This window comes from Colossoma macropomum, unplaced genomic scaffold (genome assembly GCF_904425465.1).
Source record: "Colossoma macropomum unplaced genomic scaffold, Colossoma_macropomum, whole genome shotgun sequence".
NCBI classification, from domain to species: Eukaryota; Metazoa; Chordata; class Actinopteri; order Characiformes; family Serrasalmidae; genus Colossoma; species Colossoma macropomum.
In genome coordinates this window covers 709,266-724,116 of record NW_023494792.1, presented here as the reverse complement: position 1 = coordinate 724,116, position 14,851 = coordinate 709,266, and the positions used below count along the sequence as shown (strand labels likewise).

Genomic DNA, 14,851 nt, shown 5'->3' with positions numbered 1-14,851 from the left:
GTGTGTTTCCATATAGGATTGGAGTGAATGCGAACAACATAAATGCAGTAAAAAGTAAGAGGAATTGGTAACACTTTCTATGAATGTCACATTTGTATGCATCTATAAACACATTCATAACATGTTATAATGCATTCATAAGGCATCATAAACATGGCTATAAATATTTATTAAAAAATGCATTACACGTTATAGCCATGATAATTATGCATTATGAATTGTTAAAATAATACATTATAAGTACTGTTCATAACAAATTATAAGAGCTCATAAGTCGTATTTGTCCGCTCTAAGTAAAGTAAAGCATACTGTACTAAAGCCTCCTCCAGTGTTCAGAGTGAGGCTTCAAGTTGAAGTATTTACTGAAGGATTTACTGAAACACTAAAACATTCACAATAAAGCACATTACAGGCTTCAAATGTCAGAGTTTAAACTAGTGCTGCCATCAGTGTTTTACCCAATGTGGGAAAGGTAATGTTCACCACCGTTAGCTTGGCACTACCTTAACACTGCATATCCAATAGAATGCTAACAATACTGTACTGTAGTGTAGTGTTACAGAGTGAAAGTTACAGAGTGAAGGGCATAAAAAGACGTATGTGTCTTTACTTCACTTTTGGCAATGACTATAGCATGTAATTAACACTACTTTGTCATGCATTATAGTAACAATTCATAATGTATAATAAACATGGCTATAAAGTGTAATTCAGTGTAATTCATTTTTATAAATATTTATAACCATGTTTATAATGCCTTATGAATGCATTATAACATGTTATAAATGTGTTTATAGATGCTTACAAACATGACATTCATAGAAAGTGTTACCAAAGAATTTGTTGTTTTGCAAAAAAGGAGTTATCTTGAGTCAGTTAAAAGAACACAGGTTTGTTTCCTGATTTCTCTCCAGCCATCACATGGATTTGTATGGTTCAATCAGCAGCACCTGATTTAATTCAATGAAGTATTGATTAGATAAAGCAGGTATTGGACGATATCTACAAATAATCCTGAGCTTCCTCAAGGACAGGGCAGGAAATGCACACTGACATACATAAATTAATGCTTAGTGTATTCATGATTACTAGGTAACACTGTTAAGGGGTCGCAAATTAATTGGTAATTACATGCTAATAAGGAAAACTAACTAATGCTTAATGAACAGTTAACTAATTAATTCTTATGTTACCTGTTCATTAAGCATCATCTAGTTATGGATTAAGTACTTAGTAATTGAGTACACTGTTCATTGATAGTTTAGTTTGTTTTTAGTTCACAGCATAATTATTCATTAACTGTGCACTAACTGCCGCTTATTACATCGTTAATACACTGACGTGTTTACTCATATAATAAACCTGAGAACTAACTAGTACTAATAGTACTAGTACTATTAGTACTAGTATTAACCCAGTAAAGAGATCATTTTTACTATTAATTATAATCCGACCTCATAATTAAGACTTGAATAGTTACTGATATTTAAATTTTTCTCTGCTTGTTTTTGTGTCACATTAGTAATTTACGTTCATTCTAAACAACAGAATAAAATAACGGAAAACAATGACAGTTCGGTTTTTTTGTTAAACTATGAGTCCTTCACATTTACTCACCCAATAACAGGTTCTTAAATATTCAAAGATTGGGTTTTCATGTTTTCACTCCAAAGATCTCTCAGATATTATATTTGGCTGTTACATATTTCCATACACATTCAGTTTTGGGTCTGTCCTCCACTAAAAGGGTCAACAAAGTTTGTACTGTGATTCACAGTGAAGTGTTTACAGGCAGTTTTTAATCATGAATTCATGATATAATTAGTGTTTAGTGATGAAGATGAACACTTGGAGGGAAACAGTAGTAACTAATAGATGAGATATATGAAATATGGAGTAATTAAAGGTGAAAATGCAACAACAGCTCTGAGCACAGTGAGGCAGTGGACTATGTGGAGGTGAAGGAAAATGTCCATTGAAGCCCAAAGACTGGTGGAGGACAATATAACGATAAATAAGCAGGTAATTACCAGCACTACCACATATGTACTACTTAGTTTTCATGTTGTACGAGAAAACATTCATTAGCATTAGAACGGCAATGTAATGAGAAATTAGGCTGTGAACTAATAACAAAATAAACCATCATTTCAGAGTAGCCAATTAATAACTACTAAGTACATAATCAGTTATTAAGTAATAACCTATGCTTAAAGATCAGTAACTATTTACATAATGAGTAGTTAATGACTTACTAACAATGTAATGAATCTTTATTTTTCCTCTTAATGTAAGGTGTTACCATCATTTATATCAGTACTAATCTTAGTGTGTTTGTGGGGAAAATAAACACTGACTGCCCAAATAAACAGCTTTGTAAATGTAAATTCCTCAGCTTTCTAAAAGCTTTTACTCAGGACTGTATGTGAGAAAAGATCTACAGGCAGTTTCAGTGTGAAGATCCAGCACATGCTGCCAGCCTCTGAGATCTGCACAGTGGAAATATCTGCCTTTGTTTGTAAACACTGCTTAGTCTCATGAGTTCATGCTAAGTACAGAGGTCTGAACTCAGAATAATCATTCTACAAGTTGCCGTTTGCCAGTAATTTCAATTTGCCTCTCTACGAAGTCGCTAGCCGAATGAACAATCTGTATTAGAGTGTCCAGCATCAGGCGGTTTATGTCCGGCCTCAGCTGAGTCTCCTCGTAGTAGTTCTGCACAGGGAAGATGCAGTTCATAGGAACTCCCAGTCTGTGACTGCACACCTGCATCTACATAAACACACACACAGACATACACACACACTTAGGTTCTAGACATTGATAATATAAATGTAAGGTACACACTCTAAAGTACTAGGTAATTATTTTGAGTTACAAAATAGTTACAAGGAGTCTAAGTTAAATTAATGCCCAACAGGTTCTAGACATTAACTGGGTAAGTATGAGGTACAAACTGCAATGTACTAGATAATTATTTTATTACAGTTATAAATAATTATAATTATTACAGTGAAAATAGTGTGAGTTTGTTTGTATACCCTCCTTAATATGCCATAATAATCATAGCCTCTACTTGCTCAGTTAATGTCTAGAATCTGTTGAGCATTTCAATATAATTAAGTGAAACTGTCTCAGAATTTCCCATCATGTTACTCAACATAGCTATCTAGAGCTTGTACCACTTGCACCTACTGGTTAATACCTAGAACATAAGGGGCTGTATGTGTTATACATTTATCTGAGAACTGTTAGATGGGAGATCATTTTTCTAATAAAAAAAAGATATATAAGCCAAAAGTAGCAGAGTGACCCACTTTTTCCTTGATCTTCCTGCTTTGGTAGATCTTGTTTAAACTTTCCTTTACAATTTCGCATGCCTTGTCCACTCGGGTCAGCAAAACCATCTGAGGGATTCCTGCAAGATAGGAAGGAGACATACATGAACAGATCAGAGACAGACAATACAGAAACGGGAGTCTGAGGTTAGTAAAGGGAGTCTGAGGTTAGTAAAGGGAGTCTTATGTCAGTAAAGGGAGTCTTATGTCAGTAAAGGAGGTCTGATGTCAGTAAAGGGGGTCTGATGTTAGTAAAGGGAGTTTTATGTCAATAAAGGAGGTCTGATGCTAGTAAAGGGAGTCCTATGTTAGTAAAGGGGTCTGATGTTAGTAAAAGAAGTCTGATGTTAGTAAAGGGAGTCTGAGGTTGGTAAAGAGTGTATGACATTAGTAAAGGGAGTCTGATGTTAGTAAAGGGAGCCTGACATTAGTAAAGGGTGTCTGATATTAGTAAAGGGAGTCTGATGTCAGTAAAGGAGGTCTGATGCTAGTAAAGGGAGTCCTATGTTAGTAAAGGGGTCTGATGTTAGTAAAAGGAGTCTGATGTTAGTAAAGGGAGTCTGAGGTTGGTAAAGAGTGTATGACATTAGTAAAGGGAGTCTGAGGTTAGTAAAGGGAGTCTGAGTTTGGTAAAGGGAGCCTGACATTAGTAAAGGGTGTCTGATATTAGTAAAGGGAGTCTTATGTCAATAAAGGAGTCTGATGTTAGTAAAGGGAGTCTGATGTTAGTAAAGGGAGTCTGATATTAATAAAGGGAACATGATGTTAGTAAAGGGAGTCCAATGTTAGTAAAGGGAGTCTTATGTCAGTAAAGGGAGTCTGATGTTAGTAAAGGGTGTATGACATTGGTAAAGGAAGTCTGAGGTTAGTAAAGGGAGTCTTATGTCAGTAAAGGGAGTCTGATGTTAGTAAAGGGTGCATGACATTAGTAAAGGGAGTCTGACATTAGTAAAGGGAGTCTGATGTTAGTAAAGGGAGCCTGACGTTAGTAAAGGGAGTCTGATATTACTAAAGGAAGTCTGATGGTAGTAAAGGGTGTCTGATGTTAGTAAAGGGTGTAAGACATTAGTAAAGGGAACATGATGTTAGTAAAGACAGTCTGATGTTAGTAAAAGGAGTCTTATGTCAGTAAAGGGAGTCTGATCTTATCAATAGGAGGCTGATGTTATCAAAGGGAGTATGATGTTAGTAAAGGCAGTCTGATGTTAGTAAAAGGAGTCTTATGTCAGTAAAGGGAGTCTGACATTATCAATTGAAGTCTGACATTAGTAAAGGGACTCTGATGTTATCAGTAGGAGTCTGATGTTAGTAAAGGGAGTCTGAGGTTAGTAAAGGGAGGCCGACATTAGTAAAGGGAGTCTGACATTATCAATTGAAGTCTGATGTTAGTAAAGGGAGGCTGATGTTATCAATAGGTGGCTGATGTTATCAAAGGGAGTATGACGTTAGTAAAGGGCATCTGATGTAATCAAAAGGAGTCTCATGTTATCAAAGGGAGTTTGATGTTAGTAAATGGTGTCTGACGTTATAAATCGTAGTCTGACGTTAGTAAAGGGAGTCCGATGTTATCACACTGTAAGCCTGGATAAGTTGAATTTACTTAAAAAATTTGAGGAAACCGGTTGCCTTAAAAAAATTAAGTAATGTGTAATGAACACTTAGAGTTTTCAAACATACGTTTGTGCAACTCATAAATTTGAATTATTTTAATTTCACGTCTTGAAATTGCAATTTAACTATAAATTTCATTAGACAATTGAAATTTTTTTTCTATTTAAGTGAGATTAACCACTTTTCCAAACACCAAAGGGTTAACCTTTACTGTGAACATGGTCACTGACCAACACAAACCCCCACTCATCAGCAAAGAGAACGACAACCTTCACTCATAGCCAACAACACATTGTCAGGCAGCTGAGTAAAGCATATATGAAAAACATTTGCCTGAGGAAAGGCAACCTGGGTGGAACGAAAGCACACTGACGGTGAGTAAAACAAAGGGAAAGAAACACTCAGTATGCAAATAGATGGAGCCAGGAGCCAATGGGAAAGAAATATACATTTTATCTAATAAAATCATTGTTAACAAAACAAACATGTAACTGTATTCCACAGCTTACTTAGCTTCACTCTGTTTCACACATCTGTTCAGCATCTTTAATGAGAAAGAAACAATTTAAACCAACAGAAATGTTGTCATTTTTTTGAATATGGGGTTTCAAAGTTGCCATAGCAACAGACTAAACTAAATAGCAAAAAGTTAATTCAACTCAAAAATGTCATTTGGGATGTACAAAATCATCAAAAACATTCCCTTAACTTAAAATTGTTGAGCAATGTGTGGGATATACTGAGTTTTATGTACAACTGACTTAATTTATTTGATGTTTTGTTAAAACAAAATGCGGGTTTACAGTGCAGTAGGAGTCTGATGTTAGTAAAGGGAGTCTGATGTTAGTAAAGGGAGTCTGGTGTTAGTAGATGGAGTCTGATATTATTAAAGGGAATCTGATGTAAGTACAGGGCGTCTGTTGTTATCAAAAGGAGTCTGATGCTATCAAAGGGAGGCTGATATTATCAAAGGGAGTCTGATGTTAGTAAACATACTTTACTTTTAATGTAAGTCATTAAAACCAGACTTTTCTCTAAGTAGTTTTGGGCTGTTTCTTTTGGTCCATTCATCATGAAATTCACAGACAATGTAAAAGACAACAGGCATTTTCAAATTATGTCAAAAACTTTTATCAGTTTAGCAGCTGATAGTCTCGCTCAAATAGCATCACTAGTGATAAATCGTTGTTAAAGAATCAACATTACTTTCGCTGAATCAGCATTTTAATCTGTTGTTGATTCTTTTTCACCCTGAATGAACAAAGAAACAACAGTGAATGTTTAACAAGAACTTAACCTAAAACCTAAAATGCTCCCTCAGACATTTTTTAACCTTGTAGAAATCCCATAATGAAAAATAAAAATGTCATTAACATCATGGGGGTAATGTTACAGCCTTGTACCCTAGAGGTTGTTTTAAATAAACACTACTAACTCCTTTCCTCTAAAACAAAATTACACCGTTCCCCCTGAAAAAAGAGTGTCTGCAATTTGCTGTAAAATAAATTTCATTTAATTCACAATCATGCTGCCCTCGAGAATGTCTGTGCCCAGTCCAGTGTATGTGTGAACTCACCTAATGAACTTGCTGCTCTTCTGATGATCCTCATTTTGTCAATGACACCATCGCTCATTATGGTTATCTTATCTGCTGGAAGAATGCTGACCAGACAGTGAATCTTATCATTCAGCGTTGGATCTTTGATGTAATGGTCACTGTCTTCAGAAATCGGAGTGCGCTGGAACTGAGTATGAGGAAAAACAGTAAGGTTTTTGTGGTTGTAATATGAAGGCTTATACAGTGCACCATAAACACAGTGTTGTCATTTTTGCAGATACAATGGTGATAGAAAGTTTATGAACCCTTTACAATTCTGTGAATTTCTGCAAACATATGACCTCAACTGTGATCAGATTGTGAACACAGTAGAACACAGTTCCCAATTAAACAAACAAAATCTATTGAACAAATTGTTTGCAAGGCCCACCATAACATGACTAATTTTCAGTGCTGTGCTGAGCGGGCAGGAAACCAGCCCACTGCAGACGGGAGCGGGACAAAGCCTGGCAAAACACTAACAATAACCACTCTGTGGTTCAATTCCTGCTCTGTGTTTGCGGAGAATAAATGCCGTTTGTTAAATGCCGTTACTCACAGTAAGCCTGATGATCATGACTGCCCTGTGTCAGATATTGGACATCAGTTCACCTTGACAGAACAGTGTGGGTGGGAGCGGGACTAAACATTTGGGTTGTGAGTGAGAGCGAGTCAAATTATTCTCATTTTCTGCAGAAGTGGGACTGACAAAAACAGTTCTGTGCAGACCTCTACATGTGACCTCAAATGTTATCAGATCTTCACCATAGTATCAAAAATAGAACTCAGACCCCAATAAAACAAACAAAACACACAGGTATGTTTTTTTCAGTAAACTGTTGAACAAATTGATTCAGTATTAAAGTTCTGTGTTTATAAAAGACTGCGAGCAGACCTTGAGAATATATCAGTTCATTATAGATGATGAGTGGGAAGTTCAATAAGTCAGGTGGGTCAATCAATTAGATGACAATCAGGTGTGACTTTGGGGGACTTTGCCCTATTTAATAGTCACAGTTATTGAGTTATCAAGCGACGACAGAAAGGACAAAGACTCCTTGACTGTCTCGGTAGCTCGATTGCTATGCTGACAGCAGCAGATATCAGTGTACAGAGCTAAAGTGCGAATCTAGCTGACAACTCAAATCACTACTAATTTAAATGTAATGTCCAATGAAATATTACGACCTTTAGTGATTTGTTTATTCCGAAGGTAAGAGCTGAATGGATCACATCTAAATACAGAACAAATACGTTATTTCATTATTTTATTTTTATGTTCCATTAGCAATACTGTTGAGCAAACAGTAATACTGAGTAAAAGTGGGCTCAAAGCTTAAGGACATTTTCACAAATTTTGTTGCCAGGCAACGAGGAGGGCTACGGAGAGCAGCAAGAGGTCAGGGCAGAGAGCACTGAATTATCAGCAGCCAATTCACAAGTGCTGTCAGGAGCCACGACGGGAGCACCATCAGGAGCCGCAAACCTCAGCAAGACATTGGTGCCATGGCCACAAGCTTTGCGGAGAGCAGTGAGAGCACAGTGCCATACCTGCAAGCATTCAGAATTAGCCAACTGTGCTTGCACACAGAGGAATTAGACCTCCGCATCTGTGCAGTGAAACACCCACATACACGCACACTAGTGAACGCACACACTAGGGGGCAGTGAGCACACTTGTCCAGAATAGTGGGCAGCCCTATCCACAGCACCCGGGGAGCAGTTGGGGGTTAAGTGCCTTGCTCAAGGGCACTTCAGGCACGTACTCTTGGCTTAGGGGATCAAACCGGCGACCTTGCAGTCACAAGGTTGGTTCTCTAACCTCCAGCCCATGACTGACAGGAGCCACAAACAATGGCAAGAGCTCGGCACCTCAGTCTCACGTGCAACTCCATGACAAGAGCAGCCATGGATAACAGTGAGAGTGCTGAGCCACAGCAACAAGTGCCATCAGGAGCCATGGACAACGGCTGAAACTCACCATCTCGGCCCCAAGCACCAACAGAAGCCACAGATGAAAGTGAGAGCATGGCACCATGCCAGTGGGTACTGACAGGAGCTGTGGGCAATACTGAGAGCTTGGCACCATGTGAGGGCTTGGCGCAAGCTGAGTTAGTTGGAAACCAATCACAGTATTCCAGGACCATAAGCCCGGCACTATGATCACAAGCTCTGTCGAGAGTTATTTGTGAGCGCCAATAACTCATTAACTACATATTCAATTTCTGTGCCTCTTTAAAACAAAATTATCCTTTTAAACTCAAAATATATCATGTATAATATATTAATATATTACAATTTTGGGCTAAACGCTAAAAATAAAGTGACATCAGCCACTGTGTTTAGTACTCCTGCCTACTGTGTCCTTCCTCACACAGCCATGGGTTCAACAGTTGTGTTAGTAATTCATCACATTAGCCTATTTTCATAACTTTGTCACCCCTTTGACGTTTTGTCCCATTAGGAAGCAGTGGTGTAAAGCTTGGTGGTGAACTGTGTGTTCACTGAAACAATATCTTGATCAGGCTAAGACTAGCTGATTAGGGATTGTGAGCGTTTGCTGATCTTACTTTGTAGCCGTTTCGTATGTTGCCTTTTAGAGCTTTGATGATGTCATCAGTGTGTACCCCTTGTAATTCTCCCTCTTCTAGACCCATCACATCGTAGAGGGCAATAGGTGCATGTCCAGATTTCTCACTCCCAATGGTGAATTTCTGGTACTGGAAACACAAATCAATACAATACAAATCAAAAATTGCATCTCAACATCTCTGCAGTTTCTCCTGGACAACAATGAGGCCAGATGGAAAGACAAAGGACACTTTAGCCTGCTGCTTACATATTTCTCAGGCGAAATCTCATGTGTCTCCTCTTGAGTTTTAGTAGATATCTCAATGAAGTCACACACTGTGCTCAAATGTTGCTCTTTGATAGCTCAGAGGATTCAGTGTGGATACTCATGCAGTTCATAAGGAAATATACAGTCAGACAAAAAGGAGACATGAGATACTTCTTGCTCAGATTAATGGTATTCACAGCATCAAAACTAAGAAAGCTCCCAGTCTTGGATTGAAATGGTTCATATAGAGATTGTTTTCTATATTTTGGTTGTTGATAAACATGAGCATTGCTGACGTCACAGCTCGGTGATCTCATGCTGGTTAGTAAGGGTCGGGTCTGCTGAGTGTTCTGATATGTGTATCATGTCTTTAGCATAAACCTTTCTGAAGTTATGAAGACCAGAATGCAGCTGTGCACACTGTTTGCAAAACTGTTAAACATATTTAATTGATTTAATTGATTCAGGTGATTAAACTTTCTCATTTCAAAAAGACACTTGGCATAGCGAGATCATCCAGGAAGTCACCAAAGAAAAAGAAATAAATACTTCTTCACAGCGCTGTGTGTATTACATGACATCAGACAAAAGTCTGGACCCCTCTGAGTGAATCTGTGTTTTTCAATCGAAAGCGTCTTCAGCACACATACATATACATTAACTAAGCCTTGGGTGAAATTATGAGCTTCTCTAATGAAAATAAACTAATCTTTTTTAATGATTGCAATGTCATTTTCAATATCATATATTCATTACAGTTAAACAGCCAAACTACCATCTACAGAGGCCCTGAAGGGTAAGATAAAAAAAAAATCATGTGCATTCCTGGGGGTAAGTTCCACTTTGTATATTTTCTCTGATTGTATAATACACCAAAAGCTACCAAAAACATATTTCAAGCATAACTTGTAAAAATTCAGTCATGCAACACCTCTAAATATTATATTTCTCTCTCTCTCTCAAAATTCTATATGAAAAAAATGTATTGTCCAAGACTTTAATGTTACTCCAGCTTTGACCAGCAGGGGGCGACTGATCTTTCCCCCTTACTGTTTATGGACCAAGTAGGGACCACACCTGTACAAAAACTGCCAGTTTTTCTTAGCTTAGTATAGTGTGGCAGCTAGAACAGTTTGTTTTGTTTATTTCTTTTTTTTTTGGTGCTGTCTGTCGTTGCCCTCTTGGCTAGATTGCCTGGTCTGCCAGTACAGCTTACTATAATAAATTGTTGTTCTTTGTTCATGCATTTATACGATTTTCCTTCTCAAAGTGCAGAATAAGGGAAGATACTGAGGCTAATAGAAAACACTGTGTAAGAAGAATTTAGTTTTGGCTGCCATTGTTTGTGCTTTTTTCAGTCACATTTATTTTTGATGAAAAGAAGCACATTAAATTAAATTATTCTAATTTGATGAAGAAAGTAAATTATCATAATTTGATTAAGGAAATACATATATTGTTGTAAATTTTACAACACTATCAAAGAGCAGTTTGTGTATAGCTCTCACTGTAGGTTTGATAATTCGCGTGTTTACAGCTTAAAAACCATTTCTTTCTAAATTAAAACTGCTAAAGCTCATCCGTGTGAAGTAGCCTGAAGGCCACTGTTACTGTGGCCATGTGTCGTCTTTCTTGTTTTAATAACTGGTTTCAAGACATGAAAAAGCCCACGTTCATATTTGGTGAGGGAAGCCAGTCAATGTGTGGAATGCTGCAGCACAGTCGTATTAGTTTAACAAACACAGCAGCTGGGTAAAAAAGTCTCCCTCACGCTGATACAGAGTGTTCTAAAGCCAGACAACATATCAGGGCTGATCCAGAACAAGGACTAAAAGAAAACATGATAAAAGAGAAGAGACTGCAGAATAAATAGGATTCCTTTTGTACATCTTTGGGCTGCGGGACGGAGCGTTTACAGACATTTAAATCGTCCAGCTTGACTGACAGACAGGACAGATGGAAACTCCAGCCGAGCTCTGCGTCTTTTGTTTAACTGTCATGAAGAAAATGTTAGGTTTGCCTGGTACGTGTCTCCAGTAAGACTGGAGTTTGAGCGCAGAGCGAGGACTTACTGGGGCTGTGGATTCTTCACTTGTTTCTTGCTTGACCTTATTATTTGAAATAAAATGATCCAGGCATAAGTAAAGTAATGTTAGTGTACATCAAATTTGTATGCGATGCAGTTGTGGCAGGCCTGTATCAGGAAACCAGTGCATTCAACTGATAAGTAGATGAGTGTATAGAGTCCCATCATTTTGGATTTTCGAGTCATAAGACTCATGTCCGAGTCACTAGCCACGTTTACATGCAGCCTGATAATCCGTTAATAATCCGACTAATAGCTCAATCTCAATAGAATACGTCCATGTAAACACCTCAGTCGGAATAAACCTCTAAATAATCCGTTAAATAGAAGAATAATAGCCATGTCAACGCCTGAATCCGATTACATCCCAATCGGAACATGTAAGTACGTTCTGTGCATGTGCGTTGCGTCATGGCGAAAGTTTATCAACTGGTCTGCAGAGGAGACGAGGTTTATGCTCTGATCTTTAAAAGACGGCGGTGGGACGGACGTCCAGCTTATGAGTCTCACAACATGACGTCTTCCTTTCGCCGCTTCCTTTATAAGTACATGTGAAGCACGTTTTCCTGAATCTGACGTCATTTAAAAGCAATTAAAAACTCCAGTGCGCCAACTGGAATCTCATCTCACGCGGACTGGACCTCACGTGATGTTCGCTGTCATGGTAACGTTCGCTCTAAGCGCTACTCCACGCATGCACGTCATTTTGCATCGGATTACTTGTAGTGAGCATGTAAACGAAGATTTTCCATCAAATCGTTGAATAGTGTGCATATAAACACCTCAGTCTGAATCTGTAATCGGATTGTATTCAGTCAGATTGGCAAAAATCTTTGCATGTAAACACAGCCACTGGTGTTCAGGTCAAAGTCTCAGCTGTTGCTGCCGCTCTTCGTAAATCTGCCCTAAATGTAGCCTGTGCAAAAATTATGGCAAGTTTTATATTTTTTGTTTTTCCAGAACTAGAAAATAGAAAAGTCTTTTCTGTAGAGACTGTGCTAGCTTAATTTCACTTAATAAATGATTGTCTGATCATGGGACTAGTACAGTGTGTTACACAGTTGTACGGAGTGTTACTTGCAAGATGTTCTTAGCGGTAAGGCCTAGAGTTATAACTAACCCCTGCATGGACATTAATCAGGAAATCTTTTGTTGAAAAAGTAGTTACCTGATTGTCCATTAGGGGCAAAATATAACATGTTGTGCTTGTGACATGGCTGTCAAGATGAATAAGATGTAATTCCTGATACTTTAGTGACATGTTAACAGAATTAGAATGGCAGATTTTCAGTGGTGGACAGTAACGAAGTAAATGTAATTCGTTACTGTACTTAAGTAGTTTTTTCATGTATCTGTACTTTACTGTATTTCCATTTTGGGTGACTTTTTACTTTCACTCCACTGCATTTCAAAGTCAGATATCTCACTTTTACTCCACTACATTATGAAACATCTGTCGTTACTTTTGGTTTATGTGTGCATAAAAACGTAACATCAAAATGAAAGAAGCGCAAAGCAAGAGCACCAATCAGGGCACTCGTTTTGATCTTGTTTTGACCTGTTGGTCATCCCGACCCAGTGCAAGCAAACAGTTCTACGTCAGTGCAGCAGTGCAGATTTTAGAGAAGAACATACTCACGTCTATAGTGTGACTGGTGTTTGTCTCTGTAGAGACTAGGCAAGTAACAAATGGCCGTTCTTCAAAAATACTTTTGATGGTGTTAATGGTGCTGGACTTTCCTGCCCCCACTGGTCCATACAGGAGAAAACGGAGCTCTGTGATTTCATTACAGATTCTATACCTTCTTAGGTACGCCAGCATTTCTCGTTGTCTGTCAGAGATAAAGATGGAATATTGCTTTGTTACTGTCAGTAATAAACAGCTACGTCAGTGAATTGATTCAAATGGAAAATTCAGCTGTGTTCATCAGTAAACCTTCTACATTCAGACATTTCTATGTGCTCTCCAGGGCTGTTTAATAGTGTGAAAGTTTTATATATGTGATGCAAAATGATGAACATGGCTTACGTCTGTGGGATTTCCCTCCATCTCCTGATAGCTGTAAAAAAAATATGTTCCAGTGAACAAGCAACTCAAACACTGTACAACCATTTTACCAGTCTTGATTTCCAACCCGTGCATCAACAAATCTCACAAGCTAGAATATTCTGTAATGTAAAAACTCATAAAGTACATTTATCTGATTAGTTATTATTTCATTAAAGATAATGTAGCTAATGGAAAATTAATGTGGTTTGTACTTAGCAGCACGACCCAGAAGGATAAGCGGTTTAGATGATGTTTGTGTGTGTGTGTGTGTGTGTGTGTGTGTGTGTGTGTGTGTAATTAACAGAATTCAATACATGCAAAATCATCTAAGAAACAAATGTTATGATATATGGTCTCCGTAACTGTTGCTGCATATTATATGCACATAAACGATCTGTTATTGGCTGGCACTGGCTTAGAGGAGCCCGGTACACCAACACTACAATATTTAAAAATGTGTGAGCAAATAATCAGCTAGTGGAGGATGTGCATTTATCCAATTTCATTTTCACTGTTTGCTGTGGTGTTTTTGGTGAAATTAAATCTTGAACCACTCTCTTTGCAGGTTTACTCTGTTTCTACTACTACATTTTTGCTGGTTTACTTCATCTTATTTGTACTTTAGAATACAACACTTTGTAGGCATCAGACCCAAAATGGTAGGTACAATTTGTAAACCTGCTGCGTTTCAGCGTTTGTTTTTTAACTCCTTATATTGCTGCTCTGCATGTATCTGTTTGATTTGGTTGTTCATGGGACTAGAAGAGCTTTTTTACAGTGTGCTAGTTGCAAGATGTAACTCCTATAGTTACAACCAACCCCTGCATGGACATTAACCAGGATGTTTTTGATGAAATTGTAGTTACCTGATTGTCTCAGGGCTGCTACCCCTCCTGTCCAGGTGTGTGGAACCTTTCAGGAAGCCTTTTTGCTTAGTACTTGGCTCAAGGAATGGTATTTCTTAAATAGAACTGTTGTCCTGGACTTTGACTCCATGCACTATCCCTGTCCTGTCTCACTCCTGAATGATGCTTGCTCAATATTCCATTCCTTCTGGGGTATCATGGCTCCATCACAAACCTACATACTCCCAGTCTGGGCCTGATTGACCCAGACTACCCAGTGTTAAATAATGCAGTTAGTTTTACTGTTTTATATTTGATTAAGGCTGTGTGATCAGTTGCCTGCTATTGACACTGCTGACCTATAACTGCTACAAGCTGAGCTAAAATCATTATACTACAGATTCTACAGTAGTGGGTCTCATCAGCAACAATAATGAGTGAGCATACAGGGAGGAGGTGGAGCGACTGGCAGACTAGTGCAGAAA

General features: G+C 38.1%; 1 protein-coding gene across 1 annotated transcript; it reads right to left on the bottom strand.

The window, feature by feature from the left end:
• Window positions 1-2,085: 2,085 nt before the first annotated feature.
• On the bottom strand, window positions 2,086-13,612 carry LOC118812805 (interferon-induced protein 44-like). Its single transcript, XM_036577934.1, has 6 exons — window positions 13,501-13,612; window positions 13,111-13,303; window positions 9,117-9,266; window positions 6,526-6,694; window positions 3,318-3,418; window positions 2,086-2,772 (listed from the first exon to the last, which is right to left on the bottom strand). The coding sequence occupies exons 2-6, from the start codon at window positions 13,291-13,293 to the stop codon at window positions 2,578-2,580; spliced, it is 798 nt and encodes a 265-aa protein (XP_036433827.1). The 5' UTR covers window positions 13,294-13,303; window positions 13,501-13,612; the 3' UTR covers window positions 2,086-2,577.
• Window positions 13,613-14,851: the final 1,239 nt, after the last annotated feature.